The following is a 24,706-nucleotide window of genomic DNA, read 5'->3' on the forward strand; positions in this document are numbered from 1 at the left end:
CCATCAAGTTACACCACAAGACCCTCCACAGAGAGCTGGATATATACCAAAACACAATTTACAGAATAATAATATAGGCTAAGTGCTGTATTACCAGTTAAGTCATGTTTTCATTCAGTGTTATGGTGTCTGGCTTCACAGTCATGGACAGACATCATTATTTTTAGTTAGGCCTAATGAACATCTATTTAATGATGGAAAACAAGAGTAAGAGTGCACCGCTGGCTGGGCTGGCGGCTCTGTGAGGCTGTACTGAGGGAAATGCTAATGCTAAAATGCTGACAATGACAAAAGTAACATGCATCTAGTCTTCTTACATCAACACCAACTGGTCATTCTATGTCAACCTGTGGGTGATAACAGTGTTGTAGTCAAGACCACCTAACCCAAGACCAAGTCAAGACCAAGACCAAGACCAGACCAAGACTTTGAGGGGGTCAAGACCGAGTCAAGGCCGAGATCATTTGAGACCATTACTGCATTCAGTGCCAGTACTCATAATAGTGTGGCTTGATATTTACCTTATTACTCAGCTAAAAAGGAAAATATCATTCGATATAAAATATTTAATTGAAACAAAGTTTGGATTGAACAGAATAACAGAACCTGCAGATGTCTCCCACTTTTGACACTGGTGCAACCAAGTTTTTTCAGATGGTTACACACAAGCATATACTTTTGTAAAACAATTTTATCTTTAAAGCAGAAGTAAGCGATCCGGTCGTTTTGGCTAACTTCTTGTCAGCCGATGGAGTTAGCAGCCCCCGCCCTCGTCATGGATCTATTGGTCCTCGTCCCTACGTCATCACATTCACGTGCATCCCTTGGCTGCACACACCCTTTATGCCGTTCTCTCTCCTCATTGGATAAAGGTTGTAGGATACAAGGGAAGTTTTCTCCTCGGCTTACAGCAGAGCAGAGTGACTGACAGACCCGTGCTTCGGACCAAACACTCTATATAAGTGATTGCCGTCGGAAGATATAACTATTTAAGACTTATATCAACACAAAAATATAGCTTACTTCTGCTTTAAGTTATTGAATTACATCACAAGAACCAAAGTGAGTGAGTGATAGAGAGAGACATTTGCGGTTTAAAAAAAAGATGTCACTGCAGCTGTGGTCTTGACTGGTCTTGAGAAAATCCAAGTCCAGCTCAACCGAGACTAAGACAATTTAAGGCCGAGTAAAAATGTTGTTGATTCCGAAACAAGACCAAGACTTCGAAAGTGTGGTCTCAAGAGTACTACAACGCTAGGTGATGAAAGCAAAACAATGAGCTGAAAGATGCTAAGATGCTTTACAGGGCTGAGGGGAACTGTTTTAATGTCACATGATGAGTCCTTAAGGGTCAGGGACCCTTTGTTGATGATTGATTATTTTGGGCCACATACTTCACTAAATACTACAAGAACATCATGTTTCCTGTTGTCCGACTCTGCACAAACTACTCCATCAGTCACAGAGAAGCATCATGCAGGTCAAAGAGCAGCTTCCAGCATTGAAGGGTATTAATCTTCTGCTCTCTACACCAGTACGCCGCACAAAAACAACAAAGACACAGGTACACACATGCTCTGACATGACGCTTGTTTACGCATTACAGTACGTGAGCAGAGCGTGGGCTCAGCTACTCATTTGAACTCTCCACACAACGTCTGCAGCGTCACCACCAGCACTTTCTCTAATAGATAGTAATTTCCTGACTGTGTATCCAAGGGAGGAGGGTGGGGGGGGGGGGTCTGATGTCTGGAGCACTTGCTGCCACAGGTGAGTGAGTTAAACAAGCACAAGTTAACAGGAGAGGAGGATGAGGAGGGAGGAAAGGGAGACTGAATTTACAGATAGAAAGGGAGGTGTGATCACAATAGAGGTTAGGGCAGGAAAACAATAGCGCCCTGGCTGGTTTCTTCACCCCACCTGCTGCCTGTGGTGTCAGCTCTTGGGCCTCACGTGGCGTCTCAACAGTGGATGAGGAGAGGATCGACAATAAGCAGCGAGGAGTGAGTCTTTTCTCAACCCAGATCTCTGACAGAGTTTGAGAGGAATGCATAGATAACCTCAAAGTCATAACAACAGAGTGGAGGAGCATCTGATCCGAGAGGCCGTTTTTATAGATACACATGAGGAGGTGGGGCTGATCGGACAAAAACACACTGGCAGAGTGCGTTCAAGATCAGAAAGACGATGCACTGCTTCTTCAAAACTTCAAAAAAAACAACAACAGGTGAATGGTGTCGTCAGAGGGCAAATGAAATATTCAGCAGCAGATCCGTCAATTGATAGAAACTCTAATTGCGGCTCTAGTTTACAATAAGGCGAACCGACCCAGCACCTCATTGATTATCAAGACATCTGGAATCCACTCGGCAGATTCACACAGGCCATCCAGCTGCTTGTGGTTTACAGCAGCACCTCATCAGTGCAGATACTGTACGTGTCTGTGTGTGTGTGTGTGTGTGTGTGTGTGTGTACCGTATGTGCTTGATATCACAGTTACAGTGGGCAGAAGTGTACACTCACTCTTGGCTACACACAGAGGAAAACCCAGAGCCAAACTAAACATAGGCCGGGCTTTGTGTCCATTGTTGAGAGCGCCTTAGGACAGAGGCTTTGCCGTGTGAGTCATCTCGTATTTAAGAGTTTCCATTTCCACTCATAATGGCACTGACAGCCATTGAGGAACATGGCTTCTACCCATTACAGTCGTCGTCTCAGGGCCTACAGCGTTAGCCAAGTTGGCCGGCAAAGTTTGGGTAAAACAGCAGGTGTTAAAAGACACATGATGAACAAAGTATTCAGCATAACACTGGGTCTGTATTCTCAGCTGATTAATAAAGCTCTTTTTAAAGCCCTGATTCACAGATACACACGCACAAGCCTCACCGAACCAATTGGCGATTGAGTAGCTTGCTCAAGGGTACTTCAGGAGCACTTGTTAGGGAAGGAAAGTGCACTACTCTTTCTCTATCCCCGTCCAAATTTTCCAAGCCGGTGTGGGAACATTCGAATCACAGACCCTCCTCTTTAACTCAGCTTCCACAGCCCCTTCTTGTCTGTAATTGGTATTTTTTCTCAAACCAGACCAGAAGGATTCTTTGTGAGGAATGGAAACTTATTTTAAACTGACAGTGCACTTGAGCGTAGCTGTTGGCTCTTCTTGCCCGTTAACCTCTTACAGGAACATGTGCGCAGTATGCACAGAATAACTTGTTTATTTACTCGAAGGGTGGTGGGGTGATGGGTATCAGTCAAATGAAGACCTGTGCGGCTGGCTAACAGCTCTGAGGCCTTGGTAATGACAGCTCTGGGGACGAGTATTCAGCAGAACTGTTTCAAAATTGCTACGCAGCCTGCAGCCACTGCTGGTTAAATCTATCAGGCATCTGAGTTACCGCCTAGAAAGAGTCATGGATGCCGTCACGGATAAAGAAATTGAGAGTAAACGGACTGATGACCTACATTCTTATATTAAAAAAAAAGATATATGATGATATTGCTAATGTGATTTTTGCTTTTAACACTGCAATTTGAAAAAAAAATTAAAAATTTTAAGTATATTTTTTTTGGCATTTTTGCCTTTACTTGATAGCACAGTGAGATAGGAAAGGGGGAGGCAGAGAGAGGGGGAGTGACATGCAGGAAATGTCCGCCCGACGCGGGATTCGAACCGGGGACGCCTGCATTGAGGACTGTAGCCTCTACATGGGGCGGCCGCCTTAACCACTGCGCCACGCACCGCCCCTTATTTGGCTTTTTATTAGCAAAAATTAAATATTGCTTTCATAAATACGTATTTCACTGAAGTCGAATCACACCCGTATACAAATGAAAGCTTTCTCGTACCTTAGAATGAGTTGTTACAAGTCGTTACAAATACATAAGTGGGCGACGCACCGAACCGAGGCGGCCATGTTGCATCGCCATTTTTTACGTTCAGTGGCAGCGTGACCGTAGGTAACCACAGAAACTCGGGGAGAAAGTTTTCGAGGTAGCGCCTGTTAAAAGTGTCACCACTGTGTAGTGTGAGGAAGGACGGAGGCACTGATGTTGCATTCAGGTGCAGTCAGGCAGACGGCCGTCGGCAAACCAACTGGATGTTATTTTACTTGACGTGAGAAAGACGGTAAAACGTGGGTCAGGTAAACAATATGACATCCCCATGACAACATATTGTCATGCCTGTATTGTTTTGCCTCATGCTGGCGGACCAGCATAGACACTTGTTTATCCTGTTACATGTAGCGTCCTGTTGTCTGTCTGACGTCTGCCCGATTTCACGTGAATGCAACATCAAGAATACGTTCCGATATGCAACCGCACCGCCAGATGGGGGTAATTCCTACACATTATACCTTTAAATACACCTATCTACCAGCAGCATAAATACATAGTTTCTGGGCTCCCCAAAATAATGTGCAGCAATCACTTCTATTTTCTACCTGGATCTTGTCATTGTAGCACTAAGCAGCACGGTTGGAGAGTGTCCTCAACCGATCCAGAGGATTAGCTGAAACTGGCTGTTTTATATAAGAGCTATTGATCCCACTCCCATGGGCTTGGCCGTGTTCTGTTCTTTCATGATTTAATTAGTTGCTTTTATAGGGCCAATTACACCTACCTGCAGCTTGGAGGGAGCAGCAGTTTGTGCCACATTTGAACATTTAAAATGTGAAAAAACAAAACATGCAGCATGCAGTGACACGAGCCCCGGCCTCACCTGAACAATATGCATCCACCGGCTTGAGCTCTAAGTCACTCAATATGTGATCGCACATTTCAAAAAACAAATCTCTGTCAGATTCAGTAGCTGTTTAGCTGCTGCTCATAACCATTCCAAACATGTCAAAGTGTGAAAAGCAGTTAACTCTGTCAGACCTGCAGGCAAACCATCGGTTCACTGCCTCTGTAATTATGCCTTTGAAGTTCAGGAAGCTTTTTCTACAAACCACACTTAAGACAGGCCCAGAAAGCAAGCAGGACAAGGGTGATGACAAACATTGCACTGGGAGGCCCTTTGTGAAGTAAGTCGTGGCTTCAGAAAAAAGAATAACCAGCAGTATTGATAAGGAAAACCCAACATCAGTCAGGAGAACCAATATCCTAATGCGAGAATGTTTTCTCTTCTTACACCCTCATAAAATTAAAATATGCTATCAGGTTTATGCACCTCTATACAGCCTGCGAATCAAAGTTTGGGGTTGTGCTCAAACTAGTTCATACAACGAGTTGTCCAACCTTGTCCTGAGGCAAAAGTGTTCACATCTGTTCTCAAAAGCATAAGACAAACAGCTCTAATGAAGTTTACCCAGGACTTAAACATGTCAACATGTCAGTGTGTTAATTCCACTGTGACATTTGCACTTCTATATATATATATATATATATATATATATATATATATATATAAACACACACACACACACACACACACACACACACACACACACACACACACACACACACACACACACACACACACACACACACACACACACACACACACACACACAACTTAACTAGAGTAGCAGTTTTCATGTAAATGCTTTACAGAATAAAAACAATTTAAAAAAGTGGCAGATCTCCATTTTCATTCCAAAAAAGCTGGAGCGCTGCCAAATATACCTGAACTTTAATGACTTTTTCCTTCACAGCTCTTTGGTCATCAAAAGGCAAATTGCCATCAGTAAATCAAGGATAAGACACCTTTCTCTGTGCCTGCACTGTGTGGAGCAACGAACAATCATGTCTGCTTTTAAGTAGGGGCTATAAATTGTGCATTTCGCAGCTTTGCAGCTTAGCTGTGAAGTTTGTCAAATCCTCTCGTTGAGAGTTCAAACGGAACTATATATTATTGTCACAAAAAACGCTGCGGGACTGTTACAGACCACCATGCTCTCGGGGTTTATTATAAACTATGCAAGCGGTCATAGGAACTATTGAGCCGAGCTCCCTCTCAACAAAGAACGGACAAGGTCCTGGGACTCAGCTGCACAGACCAAGTAGATCCATTTTCTGTGGTGGCTGGGGCTATGGGAACAGTCTGGGCCATGAAAGCCTTCTCTGTAGCAGGCCCCGAGGTTCAGTTCAGGCAGTCGCTCACCTTTCACTCTCTCTTTCCCTTTCTCTCTCTTTTTCTCCCCCCTCTCCCTCTCTCTCTCTCTCTCCTTTCCTCTTACTCGCCCACTCAGCCCTGATGCTGCGGGTCTGGATTTAATGCCCAGGTTTACATTTCAACACTGTCTTTCCTGGGAAACATCCAGTAGCGGGCATGGCAGGGAGCCATGCAGATAAAGGCTGGCCTCTGATTAGCCTTGCCAGACGTTCTCTGGTTCCCCGTGTGCCCTTGTGCCCCCTCTACCACCTCGCCGAGGCGGATAGCAGGGAAATGTTACACACCTCCATTTACAAGGGTCTTTGTTTGAAGGGATTACGTGTAATGGGTTGGATCTGGATTCAGTATCCTTCCTCTAGTCTCCTGGTCTCTTGTGGCATAAATACTCCTTTAGACATAAAAAGGGCCCTTCTTATTTGCTTCAAAATCCTTTTCCATTCCCCAATAGGAATTCAAGATGACTGCTATGAACCTCTCAACCCCACAGCGAAGAGCAGTGAAAAGCTAAATGTTTCAGCACATGCACTGATGTGGTTTTATAACTCTGACTTCGGCATTCATGATGTTAGGCTAAATTATGTGGACATATGTAGCCATCAAGATGGCAAGAAGGCTGAATGAGTCTAAATTTAAGCATTTCTGCAGATCAAGAACAGATTTTATTATGATTTAAAAAAGAGAGAGATATGTTTTTTCGATGATTATCATAAATGCAGGTGCACAGAACGAAAGTGGACACAAATGGGTATTATAGGACACAGCCAAAAAATGTTAGACTGGAACTAAAATCTAGCCATTTCAAGGCTCTTTTAATTTGATTTGCATTTTTGGATATAAAATGAAATTATTTTAACTAGCCACATTTCCAGTGCAGACATTTTTGCAGTCTTGTGGCTCCTACAATGACTTACGGCTGGGAAAGACAGCCGGGGCATCAACATGACCCTGATAACTATTCTGCACACAGGGCACTGGCCTATAATTAGAGCAGCGTGCACTTCAAAGGGAGCCATAAAAGCAAATATTCTTAGTTCAACAACAGTTAATTGGACAGTAGATCTAATAACAAGGATCTGATCTGTTGGTGGTTGTAATTTCAGAGGCTGGGCGCAGCCCTGGTTAAAGCTGTCAGAGGGACAATCCGATGGGGCAGAAGGAGGAGGAGGAGGAGGTGACCCTGAGGGAGAGATTTACAGTACACTCCCAGTGTCACCTGATATCACTACTCCCTCTCACCTTCTCCCCTGTTGTCCTGTCCAGACATGTCACAGCGACTGCTCAAGGAGGGGAGGAGCGGAGGAAGTGACGGGAGGATGAAGTGTGGAGAGCAACAGGAGCAGTTGTTTTTTCTTCTTTTGTTTTTAACCTGCCATCCCACGTCTTCTGCTACTGTGACATAATCTGATTATCTAAAGTTTTATCTACACTGGTTGCGTGTGGTGCAGAGAAAAGCAGAGCTGAGGGGGCTGATGGGAAAATCATTAGTTTTGCAGGGATTTGATACTTGAATTTTGACCTGGTGCTGCTGGCACTGGATGAAAAGCCAGAAGTCACAAAACCAATAGGATTCATTGTCTGGGGGACTATTAGTGTCTGTTTAAAGTTTCATGGCAATAGATCCAAATGATGATCCAAAGCTAAAGTTGTGCACCGACTTGACCGACAAGGCCACGTCGTTAGCATGGCTAAAAATGTATTTGATCTCAAGTGGTTAAACACACAGTGGAATGTACCAGTCTGTGCTCCCGGCCCTGCAGAGTCAGCAGCGTTAAACACTCAGACCCATAATCATCCATGTCTGCCTTTCCCCTCTGTCTAGATTTTAGTTGAGCACAGAAAAGCAACATGATCCATGATGTCATTTAGAAACGTTTTTTTTTTTATATAAGCAGATCAAATAACTGAGCTCAGAAATGGGCTGGGCTCAAGCAGCACGAACACTGTGGCTGCCTCAAAGGGAGCTAACCTGACAATTTACTGTATATCCCAGCAACCTGGCTGAGTCCCTGAGTTGACAAAGCTCCTGTAAACAAAGATAAGAAGCCTTGGGAGGTGTGTTATAGCAGCAAACATGTGTGCCACCGTGGAGACTCCTGCACAGACCGGGCCAAACCACAAGAGCAACAGCTGTGAACGACTTGAATCAAAACATGACTAATAGGCTCACAGCTGCTTCTGCTTGATGACAAACTCAAGTTAATACTGAGATTCCCCTCAGGTGATCTTCAACCTCAACATCAACCTTTGCAAGTGAGGTCAAGCCTCAATTACACTTCCTTTCAAAAAGCTGTGGACACGTACATGTTCCACTATTTTCTAATCTGCTTGGTCCACACTTGGAGTTGGTGCCCTTGTAGCTTTGTGGCCAAGCTTGGAGGAGTGTATCCTGTGTAATTCATCCTGTACTGTATTTGATGTATTGTGCACTGCATCAGTCTGGAGCAAATCTTCTTAGCTCAGTGAGATCATGACTCCTTTGTACAAGGTCTCTGAACTAAGCTAAACTATAGTAACTGTGGACACTGCAGAGACAACTGAGGTCAATAGGGGTAATTCCTTCCTAAGACTGATGTAACCCAGAAACTTTGAGAAGGACTTGTAAGCTGTTTCATTCACTTTCATGGGCAGAAGTGGACGATTCTTTTAACTTATAGGGAAAAAAACAAGTTTATAAGTATATAAAAAGCTACCTTCGACCATCAGCATGGGCTCCTTGGCTCCTCCATGGGCAAGCATCTCCCGACGGTAACGTTCACCCATTTCCCTGAGAAAGGCACAGACAGACAGAAGAGAGAGAGAGAGAGAGATAGATTAGGTTACAGACACCTGTATTCTCTCCTGTCAGCTCCTCATACTCTGTCTACCCCTCCACCACCACCACTGCCGCCACTTGGAGCCCAGGGCCAAGTCTCCTAAGCTGCAAGCTCACAGCAGACAAGTGACAGGAAACAGAGATCTGACAACTTCAGGTGGAACTAAAACACTCTCAAAAAGAGAAAGCAAGGAGAAGAAGACAGAGACGGCAAAAAGGAGAAGAAAAGAAATGAACAAGAGAAGAGGAAAGAAAAACCCTGCAGGGCTTGAGTCGATGGAGATACGGGAGAGAGGTTTTGTTTTTCAAAACAAGGTCTTAGTGCTTTGTCCGGGGGCAAACACTTGCGATAAGGGAGGGTCTGGTAATGTGGATGCTGGTTGTGTGTCTGTGAACTACGGCGGCAGACACCTGCCCAGGCGGTGGGAGTTTCACGTTAATGTCAGGTTCAATGGCTGGCAGCAGAGCCCTAAACAGTATCCAGGGAGGGCGGCCTGTCAGAGAGGATCTGTCTCAACACTTTCGACACAAAGCAGGTTCACGCTCTGACTTTACAACATCGATGTAAGTCATCATGATTACAAGTTTACAAGTACCTGAGTTGACTGAAGGTTAATTAAAAACACTTCTCTTACCACAGTGAACTTTATGACCTTTGTGATGCTTTTGTGGAGTTTGATTTGCAACTGAATATCTAATCTAAACAGTATCAATGCAGCATCAAGCAATCTGACAGAAAACATGAATCCATGCTCTCACTCATTACACAAAGTTTTCTGAACTGAATAAAGGTGAAACAGAAATATGTTTATGTTAAATATGTGTATGTTGTTGTAAAGGGATACTTCACCCAAAATCTATAATTCACCAATTTTCTACTCACTCTCAGGGTTTGGAGAACTTTCAGATTTATCAAAATACTTTTGGAGTTCCAGGGGGGGTCCGGCGGATTTTCATATAATGGTGACGGATTGCACTCACTTTTGAATCGTCCAAAACACACACTATGAAACATCCAAATACCTCCATACTGCTCGTCCGTACTGACCCAAGTGTCCTGAAGCCGTGATATGAAAAAGTTGTTCTGAAAAAAATAATTTGATCTCTGTTTTTAGCCTTGTTGTAGTAGTAGCTCCCGGTGGCTCTGTGGCGAGATTTGCTGCGAGATATTCCTTCGTCATTGTAAACCATTGGATGTATGATGTAAACACAGAAGAACATCTCACAGCAAATCTCGCACATCTCGCAGAACCACTGGTGGGAACTACTACTACAACAAGGCTAAAAACAGAGATCAAATTAATTTTTTCAGAACAACTTTTTCATGTCACGGCTTCAGGACACTTGGGTCAGTCCCGACGAGCAGTATGGAGGTATTTGGATGTTTCATAGTGTGTGTTTTGGACGATTCAAAAGTGAGTGCAATCGTTTTGATGACTCTGAAAGTTCTCCAAACTCTTCCTTGGTATGACGACGAGTAGAAAATTGGTGAATTATCTATATTGGGTGAAGGATCCCTTTAATGTGTGCGTGGGAGACTCAACAGTTCCCACCAGGAGCGATCACTTGGACAGTAGCAAGGAAAAAATACCTTTAAAGAGGCAGAAACCTGAACCTGTGGTTGGATGATATATAATGTGATTCCCTCTGCTTGCACTGTGTGGTAAACCTCAGTGTTGAGGCCATGGGCCATCAAAGTAAAAGGATATTGTCAAAGAACTAGACTGTGGGGTCTGAAAACCATCCATACTCGCAAATTGACAATGGCCAATATAAACAATTGAAAAATTATTTCATAAAGTATCAACTTCACAAGCTGCAGTCTTATAGTCCAATAGTGTAACATTTGAGCTTTCCTTGTTGAGATCAATTTCTCACCTCTATCAGCTGCCTCACCTGTTTAAAGGATCCTGAACGAAGCACTGTCTCCAAACCATTGAGGCCACGGCCCGCGACATGAGGTAGGAGTAATACTTGGCTCCATAGCCAATCAGGTGGCTGAATCTCAGTTGCCATGCCTAGACCGGACAAAAGAAAAAAAAAAGAAGCTTCAACATCATCACCTTTGTTTGAGTGGAAAGACACAGCAGCTTAAAGTACATCCACTGGTAGTACCAAAGCAGACTGGATGTGTGAGAGAGTGGAGAAGTAAAAGCAGAATTCTGGCAACAAACTATGTTTAAGTTTTGACAAACTGAAACATGTGATGGCTTTGATGGAAACAGTGTGTGTGGTGAGTCTGCAGTGTGGCAGAGCGAAGACATCACAGCCTTAAAAGGATTTAACATCTGCGGTCGTAAAACTTGTTGAGAAAAGCTGCTCCATGAGCGTGTCTAACCCATTCCAGTAAAAAGGCCCAACGTGAGGCTGCAGATGAGAACTAAAACTCAAACTACAATTACTAAAAACTATCTCCATAATTCATCAACCTTCTTTCATGTTTTTTCTTTCAACACTCAAACTAATGTGTATATTAATAAAAAGTTGGATAAATATGGCAAACACTCTCTTCATCTTTTAAGCTGCTCCAATTGTCTTAACATTGGTGGAATAAATACAGCCCCCCCATCCAACAAACCTCTACAACAAAACATTAAATCACAACCTGCCAGCTCCTTCTTTAAAGGACAAAACATGGAAATTCCTAAATGGTGGAAAGCCTCCTTCTTTTCTCCTCTTTTCTCCCTTGTAGTTGCCCGAGGGGGCCCCCTCTCCATATCTATAAAGACAAGCTCTTTTATGATCTTTGCAAACGGGGACTCTGGGGGAATTCAGCTGGCAAACATTCAAACATTCAGCCTGCTGGAGAAGACAGCAGCTGCCATAGTTAACACAACGATAACAGACCACAGACGCCTCCTTCAAACTGCACATAAAAAAAAAAAAAAGATATGACTTTAATTGTGTTAATGATGTATGAGCTACTTGAAACTGAAATAATTGTCTGAATCAAAGCTTATCTAACGACAAACTTAATTATCACTTTATTAAGTTGATATGACAAGCATTCCCACAAATAGAGTTTAACTTTAGTATCAATTTGCAGTCATATCTGCATCACCCTGCAAATTCAAATCCAATATTGACTGTACATTTAGTACTCTGAGTTTAGTTTCTACAAAGTACTGAGGGAAAAATCTGCTATTTGATGCTGGGCAGGTAACATACTGTGGGTTTCTCACTCAAAACAACTGTCCACTGCAACCAAAAACAACAACTTGACTAAAACCACCAAACCAAATCAGTAGAGATATGGAGAGGAAAACCGAAGTGCCGTAAATTTGCAGGGACCAGCAGAGTCAGATGATTATTCTCTTTAACCCTGGTCACAATATACAGAGTAACCTGATCCACAGTTAACATAAAAAAAAATCTAACATTAATCCTGAGTTAATAATTAAATCTGATTAAGAATGAGAAATGAGAATATGTTGGAGATCCCATTTTCAAATACATTCTATGAGTAATAATATTAATGACAGCAAAAAAATAAAAGATCAAAAGTCTGTCATCAATTTTGAATTATAATAACAGGATTGTGATGTGAAATAATTTTTAGTTAGGCTACCTCCGATGTAATGAAGTTCAAATGAACCCTTGACATTATCATTGGGTAATTCCAATAAATTCACCAACAAAAAAATTATATTTCATCCACTTTTATGATAAATAAACCCCTTAATACTTATGATATGTGATTACAAAGTGTAACAATATTTAACTGCTGCTAAAACGGGGCGCTCTTCATCTTCACTGTAGGGGTAGAGAGCTCGGTGGTCTGACCTGGCCTGAGCGGAGCGACAGCGTTAAAAACACTTAAGCTCCAAAGTGTCGGCTTGACGAGACTCTTCTGGCTGTAGTGACTTTAATAAGAGTGAATAGCACTCCAGAGAGGAGTTAAGGCTCAGAAAACCACAGGATAGCTGAAGTTGTCTGCTTTGTCAGCTGAACACAGCAGTGATACACTGCCTCAGGTCATGAGGGTTAGAAGACTGTTTTAGCTGTTTAAAATCAAAGTTGCATGACAGGAAAACTGAACAATAATTGACAGATTACACTGCTTTGTGCTGTTTTTGTTCAATGTAAGCTTAATAAATGTTCAAAACCTCAGGAAAAGTCAGCCTGTAATGTGAAGACTTTGAATGCTCTGTACTTCCTTTGTGGTTATTAGCTGCTAGTATTTTGGAAAAATAAAAGCAGCCATTGAAGAGCTGTTCGCCGCTCTGCCTGAGTCACCGACAATATTCGTCACAATGTGCCACGAAAATGATTTTTTTTTAGACTTCCAAGCTCCTCTTTGTTTCCAATCCCTTAGCCACACATCAAATGATTAATGTCGACTTTTGTGAGAGAGAGCAAGTGGGTCACATGTCAGCGAGATATCCTTTTGATCCTTACACACAAAGGGCACAGAGTCAGCGCAGGCTTTTTACTCTGTTCCACTTGTACGTGAGACAAAAGAGACTTTTTGTTCTTTCCAAACTCAACTCGAAGTGTTTTGTACACGGCGCAAAGGTGCAACTACACATTTTCTTTTTACAGAAGAATGTGGGGAAAGTATGAGGCAGGTCTTGCCTAAAAATGCTTAAAAAAGAGGAACATTATTATAAAGAGGAGCAAACACATGATCCCGAAGCATTGGGGCCAAGAATTGCAGATTAGAGAAATGTCAACACAGAGAGCAGAACATTTTGCTTTCTGCCATTTATTTCCAAATATTATCTTCATCTCAAGGGTGAGCATGTGGTCTGTGTTACTCACAGCTGATCTCCTCTCTCAGCGCACAGCGGGAACTGATAGCCCTGCTCTATAAACTATACACATGTCAGCGTCACCCCCATGTTTATAATCTGTGGCTCTCTGTAACCTATTAGCCACTCAAATGTTCACTTTTCTGTGGAAACTTTTCCTGTTCTGTGTTTCCACGAGGAGAAAGAGAGATTCAGAGAGTGAATTTTAAGAGGAGACAAGTTGAAGTAGAGTCCGTCACTGAAGGATCTAAACAAATCTGTTTTCAGTTGCGTTGATCCAGTAGATGATCCAATCCTCGATAGTCTAGCAGTGCAATCATCCGCGGTTCAAATGAGGAAAAGGATCCTGCTGTGGTTAGCTGTGCACATGGAGGTGAAGTGTCTGTTAGAGCTTTCAGTGCAGTTTGAAATGTTGAGGAGAAATAACTGCGACAGTGGGAAACTGTATAACATAAACCACAAGCTCTGGACAGGGAGCTACAAAGAGAGGCACAAGCAGAAGTGTGGGAGGACTCCTGTGAGGAGAAACGCTGGCTGGGGCACTGACGGCCGGGAGAATATACGGCAGCTCTGAAATCTCTATTCCTGATGGCACCCCACATAATTATAGCCCAGAGTAAATGTGCTATGAAGACCATTTCTGGCTAAATTATGACTGTGCTTTTGATTCCCTTCTCCCTCCTGGCCTCATCCCCTCGCCCACAGCTGCAAAAGTGGGAGAAATAGAGAGATTTTTTCATTAAAGAACCAGGAGGAAGAGTTTCGAATATTTCCCCCAGGGAGAGCTCATTCAAAGTATACCTCTGCTTTGTTATTTTAGCAGGGTTTCAAAAAAAAAAAAAGAGACTTTAATCCCTTAAATGCTGCTGTGCCTGGGTAAAAGATATAAAACCACAGAGAAAGAGGAAGGAAAGAAAAGGAGAGAGGGAAATCAGAGTAGAAAGTCCTCGGTGGGTGTTGTTTCTGTGCCGCGATCACCTGGGCAGCGAGAGGAGCGTCACGCTCACATCATCAACCCTCTAAGACTGTAACAGATCTCAGGATATGATATTTAGGAGACAATCCACTCAAAAAGAAATGAACCCAATGACTGTGAGTGAGGTAGCGCAGAGACAGACAGCGGCGTACCGTGTTGGGCGTATAAGGCAAGCCGTAGAATTTCTGCTGCATCTCCTTCAGGATTTCTGTGGTGGAGCGGTTCTGAGGTTTGCTGTGGTAGATCTGGTCCAAGACTGCATAGAAAATCTGCCCAGAAGGGAGAAAAGAAACACACAGCTCCTACTGAATCAATCCTGCACATACATCACATGCAGAAGGAAAATAACATTTGTTGAATGTGTTTGCACTTATATTGTTGTATTTAACATCCATGATGCATTACAAGAACAAACAGTTGTTGGACTTAACGAACTAACTGAGTTCAATATGCTTTTTCTTCTTCTTGTCCAACACAGGGCTTAATCCCTGTCCAGAAAAAAACTCCTAAAAAGACAAATAAATATAATATCCAGATATAGTAACTGGAAAACGTTAACCTGTTAACCGAAAACATCCACTTCAGTAGCACTTCCACAAACATTAAAAAAAAAAACTTGTATGTGTGACCCCCTTGAACTACCAGCTGCTTTTCAGTGTTTATGAAATGTAACATTTCTACATCCTTCATCCATAAAGGTCCGGAGGCTTTCCAACATGAAGGAATGTTCATTATCAAAACATTGTGTTCATAACATCGACTTCGGAGGAACCCTGAGGCTGGAGGTCAAGGATGGCTCCACTCCTTAGTGATTAGGTGTTTCTGTTATCTTTTGCACTCTCCCTATTAGCACGGACTACTGACAGCAGTGAAATACTGGTCTCACAAACCAGCTAAGTAGAGTTGTGAAAGGATCCTGCAGTTGTGTCTTCCTTATAAATTGAAGCACTGTATACTTTTGGATGATTAATGTTTGTGTGTGTGTGTGTGTGTGTGTGTGTGTGTGTGTGTGTGTGTGTGACTGATCACCGTACCTGCAGCTGTGTGTCTGCAGCTCCACACACCTTCTTTGACTCACACAGCCGAGCCACCATGCTCTCAGGCATAGGCTGAGGAAACAGTGAAACAGACAGAACAAACATGCCAATGAGTATTCAGTTAACTTTGGCTGGCAAAGTATCAGCCGATGTAACAAAATCTTAACTTACAACATCGCAGCTAAGATGAAAAATGAAGGTCTTTATAATGCTATAATTATGATTAATTTGACAAAAGGTCTCTGCAATCACTGAGTAATACTAGCACAAATCTGTCTGCATACTGGTTTTTATTTGGAGGGTTTAGCTGTACCTGTCCGGTTTCATAATGGCGTGCAAACTGACTGATCACTCGATAGTCAGTTGCAAAGTACTCCATGAGAATGGAGGGGACTTCGGCAAAGTCAGTCGCACATCTGGTTCCTAGAGGAGAAATGTCAGAGCTCAGATATAAGAGGAAAAAAAACATAAAACAAAGAAAGTCTTAGTTCAGTCTTGCTGTGTGTGGGCTGATGGAGACGCAGATCTATTACCTACTCTGCGCAGCGTAACAATACAAACCTCGAGTGACTTGTGGTGCAATGATAAAACCAGGTCTCAAAAATGAACACACACACATCACTCGGACTATACACAAGGGTTTAAATGTTATATCAACTGCGATGTCAGACATGAAAAGACGTTTAGAGGAGTGAAAAATGTGGCGTTAAATTACTGGTAGTGCGCCCATTATGAGTATTTAGCTTCAATTTAGACTTCAGTAGCAGGTATAAACAGGTGTAAACATGGTGTCCACTAAAGGACACTGAGCAGCCTAAAGTTGGGTTAATGGATACTGTTATTAGTGTAAAATAAATACTTTTGGGGTGTTGAATTACCGGCAAAGGTATCCATCAACTCTATCTGGTGAGGGAAACAGTGTCAAATGACAGCTTTGGCAGGGAGTGATTCAGTCTAAACCTCTCCTCGGGGCTTACACTTAATCGGATTTACCCTCAATTTTCAATTCAACACGCTGTAATGAATAACCTATAGCTCTCTACCCGACTACATTATTCTGTGACATTTGGACACGGCACAGCCATCATTTTCAGGCAGAAATCTCGTAAAACATCAACCATCAATCACCTCCCACATTGCTGGACTGTTATTACTTCACTAAATCCTCTGACGGGTTAGACAGTTTGAATAAAACCTGCTGAGTGATACATGTGTACAGTCCTGGTCCAATTATAATGTCCTAACTTTTCAAAGTCGATGTAAATCTGTAAAAGCTTAAGCTTTCAAGTTGCACATGATAACAGTATCCAGCATGCTCTGTCTGTGTGTTGCTCACTCACGCCTCACCTGTGACGTGCTGGTAGCGAGTGCGCCCCAGCATGGAGTGCATGGCGTGTCCCATCTCATGGAAGAGGTTCTCCATCATACCTGGAGTGAGCAGGGTGGGGGCGCTCTTGGTGGGGTGGGGCAGACTCAGCATCAGAACCACCACCGGCAGCTGGTACTGACCCGTTTCCTGGCACCAACGGCCGCCGCGGATGGTGAAGTGACAGTCCTGGGAAAGAGAGGAGGTGGTAAGGGGCCAGGGGTTTTTTCAATCCCATGATTGTTGAGATATCAAACTGTATCAGGACACAGACTTGGAAAATCAGCACCTTCTGAAGTATCTCACATGCTTACATATGAATATATATGTGTGTGCGCATTTATTTATGTGCAAACTATTTTATACCTTTTGTGTACTGAACTGATTTGCACAGAAATAAAAGAGATCATTTATGATTAATTCGATTTTTTCTCATAAGTCCAGTGCATGTAGTTTGACATTGGCCTAATCAGAGGTGTGCATTGTCTGAGTGCCTCTCTAGTTTTTTTTCCTTCTATTTTCCTGCATAAAAGTGCATAAAAGTAAACTTTATAATTATCATATTACTATTATTTTTGAAACTCTTCCAAAAAGGAATATCTAATCTTAGAAAAAAAGTGCAGATGAAATGATAAGAATGAGAAAAACAGAAACTCATGATCACCTGATGAGGTTTATCGGACCGGTGGAAAAAGTCACAGTAGATGTATCCCAGCAGTCCCTCTGTTTCATGTACGACAGCCTGCAGGTAAACACACATGCAAACAGACTTAATTGTATGTATATATATTTTTTGATCTTGGAAAACTGTTTGTTTGTTTTAATGTTGACCATAAAATGTATGAGTGAAAAGGACGAGTCAGAGTTACCAGTTTGCGGACGTCCTCACTCCACACCTCTCCAGCGCTGGGATGTTCAGACATGAGGGAGACACCGTACAGCTGAGAGAAGAGGATGTTCAAACCCTCCATGCAGGCACCAAGAGACAGATAGGGACTGTACAGACTGGGCTCTATGTTGTACCTGACAAAACATAAAACATTCACACATACAATATAGTTTCTACTCACTCTTTCTCTTAAAAGTTTGAGGTGTATTATCCTCCAAGCCCTGGATGACTCCAGTCTTGCACAATGAATATTATGGAGAGTAAAAAATATTCAGTGTAATCTTATATTTTCATGTGACACTAGAGAGCATCCCATCTTCTAATGCAGTGGTTCTCAAAGTGGGGTCCGGGGACCCCCTGGGGTCCTTGAGAGGATTCAAGGGGGTCCCCAACTTTTTCTCAAAATTTTACCAGTTTCTGGAAAAAATTTAATTTTTTCTACATTTTTCCCAAAATTCACACCATTGGCCCAAATTTGAACGTATATTGACTAAAAAAGGTAACATTATTCAGTCTAAAAACAAATATTTCTGTATTTAGTTTATTTCCAGATTTTGTCCAATGGGGGGGGGTCCGTGGTCTAATTTGTGTCAGTTTAGGGCTCCCTGATGTAAAAAAAAAAGTTTGAGAAAACCACTGTTCTAATGAACTGAGGAACATGTCTATTTTAAACTCACTGGATATAGACTGACGATTGTGACTAGTTTAAACAAATGCAAACAAACCAGAGCATTTCTCCATAATAGCAGATGCAGACATAGACGATGCAGTCATACAGACTGAAATGTTCAAAGAAAGACGAAATCCATGCAAAATTCATTTTTAAGGACTGAAAAATCCCCTGACTAAGCCACAAGTTCCTTTTCCCCAGGCCACCCGGGCCTTAAATGGATGTATTCATGCTGCTATAAGGTACTTTAGATAAAGACCACCAAACCAAAATGGTTGTTTAGCAGCACATCTAGTGTATTATCAGTGATGAATAACAGACTGCTGCCGAGCACAGCTACCAGCTCTGTTTACCACACAGACACACACCCACAGTCTGTACCTCATCCAGTATGGTTTGAACACACTCCAATTCAAATGGATACTGATGAAAATCGGAAAATCAGAGATTAAGAGAAAATGATTTGAATGAGTGACTGAGAGAAAAAGCAGGAGATAGTGACCGTTGGGTTTTGTTTGAGAGTTCAACTATTTTTGGGCCTCTGTGCGTTTGTGTGGGATTCTGTGTGTGTAGTGGAAAACAGAAGCGGCTCTCGGGGAAACTGCTTTTTAATGCAATCAGACTGCATCCTTGATTTCTTTATGGATCTCCTGCCAACTAACAAAACCCAAAACCACACACATGAGAGGACTAGAAATTTCCCCTGCTGGGGGAGTGGCAGCATGAGAGAGTGGAGGACAACATCCACCGCTCCTCAGACGCCCTGGGAACAGTCAGACACACAACCTGGTGGCTGCTTAAATCCAAATGACACATGAGGGATCTATAACATCTGCAATGAAGATTTACTTAAAACTCCTCCAGAACATTTGGCCCAATGTGTTAATGGTCTCTGGTGAGTGCTAGGAAGGAAAAGCGCAGTTCATTAAGAACGGATATCACAAAAAGTTGGAGACACTCAACAGACTGCTAAATTTAGAACATGAAGCCTGAACTTTTAAGAAGTGCTGTTTAAATGCAAAACAAGTTTTGATAACATTCCGCTCCGGTGGCCTAGGGGTTCAAATTGAGAGGGGTAAAAGTGAAGTCTCCTTGAGAACAATCATACGTGGCCTCAGCTGTCATCAAGTCAAATTAGGTGAAAAGCAAGTAGACCCTAGATCATCGCAGCTATGCAAGAGGAGAAACAGTTTTGCCCTAATATTATAGACACATTTCAAATGTAGCAGATAAAAGCTTCAGGAGCTGCAAAATGCACTAAAACTCCAAGGCAACAAAAGACGTCAAAGACGATGAACATATAATGCAACTGCTACAAACAATGACAGAAAAACCAAAGAGTAAAGCAGGAGCTGGTGATTATATCACATTGTATTGTCTTGAATCAGAGGAGCAATATGAGAGGACACTGTGACGACTCCCATGCTTCTCCTTTAACAGCTTTTGTAAGGTGTCAACCGAGCAACAGCTTAGATGCAACAACAACTTGCACAGAGGTCTGAGAGTGACACAAAGAAACTGATCAAGAACGCCTTTATCAAATGACAGCAAGCTGAGAAAGACGGCAATAATACTCACCTCTCAGCACGCAAGACACCACTGAGGTACGGATGATCCCAGGGCATGAGCTCCTATAGGATGAGACCAGGAGCTATTTACTTACATGTGATATCAAACAACTCACTCACATTAAAACTAGCCCCATATTAAACATTTAATCACTGAATAGCACTTACATACTGGCTAGGTGTGTAAAGTTTGAGGATACACTGTGATGCTGTGCAGTCAGAGATGAGATAATGTTCATATATACAGAGAATACGTTGTGGACAAACATCACTCACTGCGTTACGAGGGTTGAGTTTCTTCTTCATGTCCCTCATCATCTTGAAGTCTTTTGCTGTCCTGTGAGATAAAAGAAGAAAGAAAAAAAAAGAGGAGTCATGAGCTAATTGACTGGAGGCATTCATTCCAGTCTTACCTAGTTATCTCAACCCAGGGTCAAGGGGGGCCAGAACATATCCCAGCATGCATTTGGCTGAAGGCAGGGGAACACCCTGGACAGGCTGCCAGGCTAGCACGCTCACATTCATACCTGTGGTTAATTTGGAGTTCTTTGGTCCACCTGACTCACATATATTTCTGGAGCGTTTGAGGAATCCCCGGCCCACACAGTATAATTGTATAAAACAGGATGAATGCATCCTGAATGTGAATCAACAGTGGGAAATAATATGAGCTGTGAACTGTGTGAATGTATAGTTTACTGTAAAGAGAGATAGTGACATAATGGAGACTTTCAAATGTCAATCATTTTTTAAAAACATCATCACAACAGTGAAACTTCATGTAAAAATTGGCTTCATTTTGGTTTTGAAGGCTCCCGTCATCTCTCACTTTGGAGGATTGGACAGATAAGATAATAATAGTTTGTTTTAAAAAGTTGGCTGTTTATTTGTTTTAGGGAAATTACTTACTCAAATGTATTTTCTCCCTCCCCCTTAAACCTTTGCTATATGGATGTCAATCTTAAAATAGATTTGAACACAAATTGTTCCTTTGATGTTGTTATGATTTGTTATGTGCATATTTTTGAATTAAGAATGGTAAAAAAACAAAAACAATATGAAACATATTAAAAAATGAGGTCATGACAACAGTCCCATAGAATACTATGTTTATCTTTTAAGAGAAGACCCATACCTGTCTGACAGCTTGTCTGTTAACAGCTGAAGGAAGCTCATCACCGTCTCTGTGAGAGGTAATAAAATAAAGTTTCAGCATGTAAAACCATCTCAGATTTGTTGCCCAAGGCAAAGGAAGTACAATAAAGTAATTTCAGCAGTTTATATTGAACCTCTCGCATGAAAATTATGTGGTTTGGTTAAATGATGATTACCAATTACAATTTGGCAAATACTCAAACTTGAATTAAAATGTATCTTTGCACATTTGTCGTCAAGCAGCCACACTGTTACAGCACTGACTGATAGTTACTGAAGCAGGGAGATGCACTAACCCGGTGTTTTGGCCATCGTTCCCTTCAGAGCTCTGTGACCGTACGACTCGTAGCCCACCAGTTTGGCCAGTTTGTGTCTGCATTTCAGCAGCTCTTCCAGACATCCCATCAGATCTGCATTGGGATAGAGGTAAATCCTGTAGGCAATTTCTCGCACCTACAAGTGAAAGACAAAACAAATTCATGACAAAAAACACCGTGCCCAAATTAATTTAAAGGACTTATGCTTTAGCAAAAACATGTAAAAATGAAATATTGATCAACAGTTAGAAGGCAGGTTGACAGATCTTTGGACGATCGGGTGTAAACAACAATTATTATTCTACTTTTAACAGCAGTGTCAAATATGTTATGATTTTTGACCTGATTGTGAAGTGTGACCTCAACTTTAATTAGACTTTCTACATTAATGGATTGAGCTGATCACATATTTTTCTTATGATCTCATTCACATTGATAATGTATTAAACTTTAATACTGAATTTAAAGCTCCATTAATTCTCTCTACTTAGCAAATGCTAACAGCCACGGGACAAAACTTAACAATAAAAACACTATGAAAGTAAAAGCACAAAAAAAGAGAACTGCTGACTAACCAGGACAGAGCATAAAGTAACTATTTTTTTCTGTGATGTGGCAAAGGCGCCACCTGCTGGAGAACAAAAATGGAGAAATATTTCAGTGACCCATTCAGTACACTCCTGTACATACATACCAAGTCATCGGCAGAGTCTGCATGCATCCCCCCAACTTGGATGAAGCTCCCTTCATTTGCAAAGTGCAGATGCAGATGTTCAGGAATTGCAGACCTTGCAATTCTGTTTGGCATGTGAGAGCCGACCAGAAACTCGTTGTTTAGATCCAACAACTTCACATGCAGAGTGACGGCCTCTTTCCTCTGCAGGGAAAGGAACAGCAAGATCAATACATACACCAATAAGCATTTCCATTTATTCTGAGATTCACCAGTGTACTCACCAGTTTGTCATCCAGATGAATTCCACTGATTTCAAAGTCGAACATGAACAACTCCGCCACTCGTCTACCGAGGCAAACAAAGGAATATTTAACCTTCCGTCACTGGACATCAAGAAAATGTCCAAGTAAGAAATAAACAATAAACACTTTGTTCACAGAGCTCTCAACACCTTCTACAGGACCTCCAATAAAACTAAATGGATTAATGGTAAAATTACCTTGTGTCAGGGTCCAGCTGAGCCACAATATCCCGGTTGTCCAGCAGATTTTTTAGACTCTTGCATAACTCAACATTCGTATTCAGCCTGAAACAGACAGTTAGCAAAACTGAACATCTTTCAATTACTTTTCAATATCTGTCTCAACTAAAACCACAGTCTTATGGTTGTAAATTGTATCATGCAACATGTTTTCTTGGTCATGGAAAACCATTAGTGAAGTTGAGATCAATTTATATCCTCTTACTTCTCCACAACTGTGCCGATCTCTATGCAGGTCTTCTCTGCAGCCTCGCGAAACGCTGGGTCTGGATGAGCTACTTTTACAAAGTCAGCCTGGATATGAGGAGAAAGATTACAATATCACTTGTAGCTAGCTAAATATAATAATGACATGATCACCAAGTGAACGATTAAGCCAGACTTTAAGATAACTCCATGTAAAATAGTTCAAAATTAAGGTATCCAGCTGAGAATATGTGAGTCTTTCATCTTTCTTTCATCTAAGTCTTTAGAATAGAATAGAATACTTTATTAATCCCTTGCGTCACAGTGCTTCAGTGTACAAAGGTGAAGATCTGTCACTGCTAGAGCTGATGATAACCAACAGTGAGGATTGATATAAATAGATTTTTTGTAAGTTCATATTAAATATAATCAACACAAACATCTTACAGCTCAGAACATCAAAACACAAAATAACATTCATCTATAATATCTGCAAAAATGTTAGATGGGGATTCCCTTAACTATTATAATTCAAGAATTGTGGCAATGACATTTTACAGTAGCAGTATGTTGTATCTTATCAGCAGACAAAAATGAGATTGAGTCTGCAAACTAAATACTGAAGGATCGCCTGGTAAGGTTAGGTGTACAGATTTAAGCACATAATAGGTGTTGAACTCACCAGATCAGCCACTTTACACAACCCATCTGAAAGCTGGTCAAAAGACTCGACAGTCTCAGTCCCTGGAGGAGAAGAACAAGCTCTTTGCACTAGGAGCTCCGTGTTTTTGAGAGCTGTTTTTGTGGCTGCCTGAAAGCCTGCAGGACAGTTCAGCTCTGGTACCCCAAACAAACCCTGTAGCCAGAGAGAGAGAGAAAGAGAGATACTTAGGAGGTGTCATGAAACGCCTTACAACAAACTTTCATTGAGGCTTGGTGTTGTAACTGGACAGACATTATGAAGGGACAAGTACAAACCACGCTTTTCTCGAAGAGGTCCAGTCTCCTGGCAGGTTTGGCATTGAACGCAGCTCCAACAGGTGACCATGTTGTGACATTTCTCCGCACATGAGCCCACAAGCTTCTGTGCTTCACAAGGTAAAGCAACCTTTTACACGCAAACATTTCGGACTTGTTTTTACTGTGTGTCGTCTTAGTATCTATTGGGGCTTGTGCTGCTCACAGGGGCTGACAGAGGACATGCTAAACTTTAGCTGCAACGTTAACCCACTTGCAGAAGCCGCAAATGTAAACGGTTGGTTTAAACAACGTTATTATATTCAGCACCTTTATCATTGAGAAATTAAAGACTCTTTGTTCTTTTGTAATGTATGAAACATACCTGCCAGTCCAATATATACAACTTCTCACATGTTAGCTCTCTGGTTATCTATCGAAGTCAATATACGTGCCTATTGCAGTTGGCACTTTCATGAAAAAAAAACGACTATATAATAATATATATGAGAAACGTGGTTTACAGAAATACAACTTTGTGATACTATGATATCAGTCTAAACTTCCGGAATTTTATTACGCTGTAAAGAAAAAGAATAAAAAAAACTAGACAAATAAAATCTGTCGAAAGTGCGACAAGATATCAAAATACGTCGTTCTGTGACCTCATCACGCATGGACGTCGGTCCG

At 41.9% G+C, this 24,706-nt stretch overlaps 1 protein-coding gene across 1 annotated transcript in view; it reads right to left on the reverse strand.

Annotated features, from left to right (window-relative positions):
* The window catches only part of LOC146975877 (mitochondrial intermediate peptidase-like), a 27,795-nt gene extending 3,326 nt beyond the window's left edge, over nt 1-24,469 (reverse strand). Inside the window, exons 1-18 of the mRNA XM_085795218.1 lie at nt 24,038-24,469; nt 23,742-23,915; nt 23,079-23,167; nt 22,832-22,918; nt 22,614-22,677; nt 22,351-22,533; nt 21,636-21,792; nt 21,320-21,368; nt 20,461-20,521; nt 20,195-20,247; nt 17,927-18,080; nt 17,722-17,799; nt 17,039-17,246; nt 16,005-16,114; nt 15,689-15,763; nt 14,807-14,923; nt 10,824-10,945; nt 8,806-8,879 (exon numbers count right to left, since the gene is read on the reverse strand). Coding sequence (XP_085651344.1) covers nt 8,806-8,879; nt 10,824-10,945; nt 14,807-14,923; nt 15,689-15,763; nt 16,005-16,114; nt 17,039-17,246; nt 17,722-17,799; nt 17,927-18,080; nt 20,195-20,247; nt 20,461-20,521; nt 21,320-21,368; nt 21,636-21,792; nt 22,351-22,533; nt 22,614-22,677; nt 22,832-22,918; nt 23,079-23,167; nt 23,742-23,915; nt 24,038-24,184 — 2,002 coding nt within the window. The 5' untranslated portion in view covers nt 24,185-24,469. The remainder of the gene's footprint in view (nt 1-8,805; nt 8,880-10,823; nt 10,946-14,806; nt 14,924-15,688; nt 15,764-16,004; nt 16,115-17,038; nt 17,247-17,721; nt 17,800-17,926; nt 18,081-20,194; nt 20,248-20,460; nt 20,522-21,319; nt 21,369-21,635; nt 21,793-22,350; nt 22,534-22,613; nt 22,678-22,831; nt 22,919-23,078; nt 23,168-23,741; nt 23,916-24,037) is intronic.
* Between the last annotated feature and the right edge of the window lie 237 nt (nt 24,470-24,706).

Source organism: Trachurus japonicus, chromosome 13 (genome assembly GCF_045865225.1).
Source record: "Trachurus japonicus isolate A0001 chromosome 13, Traja_1.0".
In the NCBI taxonomy this organism is placed as follows: Eukaryota; Metazoa; Chordata; class Actinopteri; order Carangiformes; family Carangidae; genus Trachurus; species Trachurus japonicus.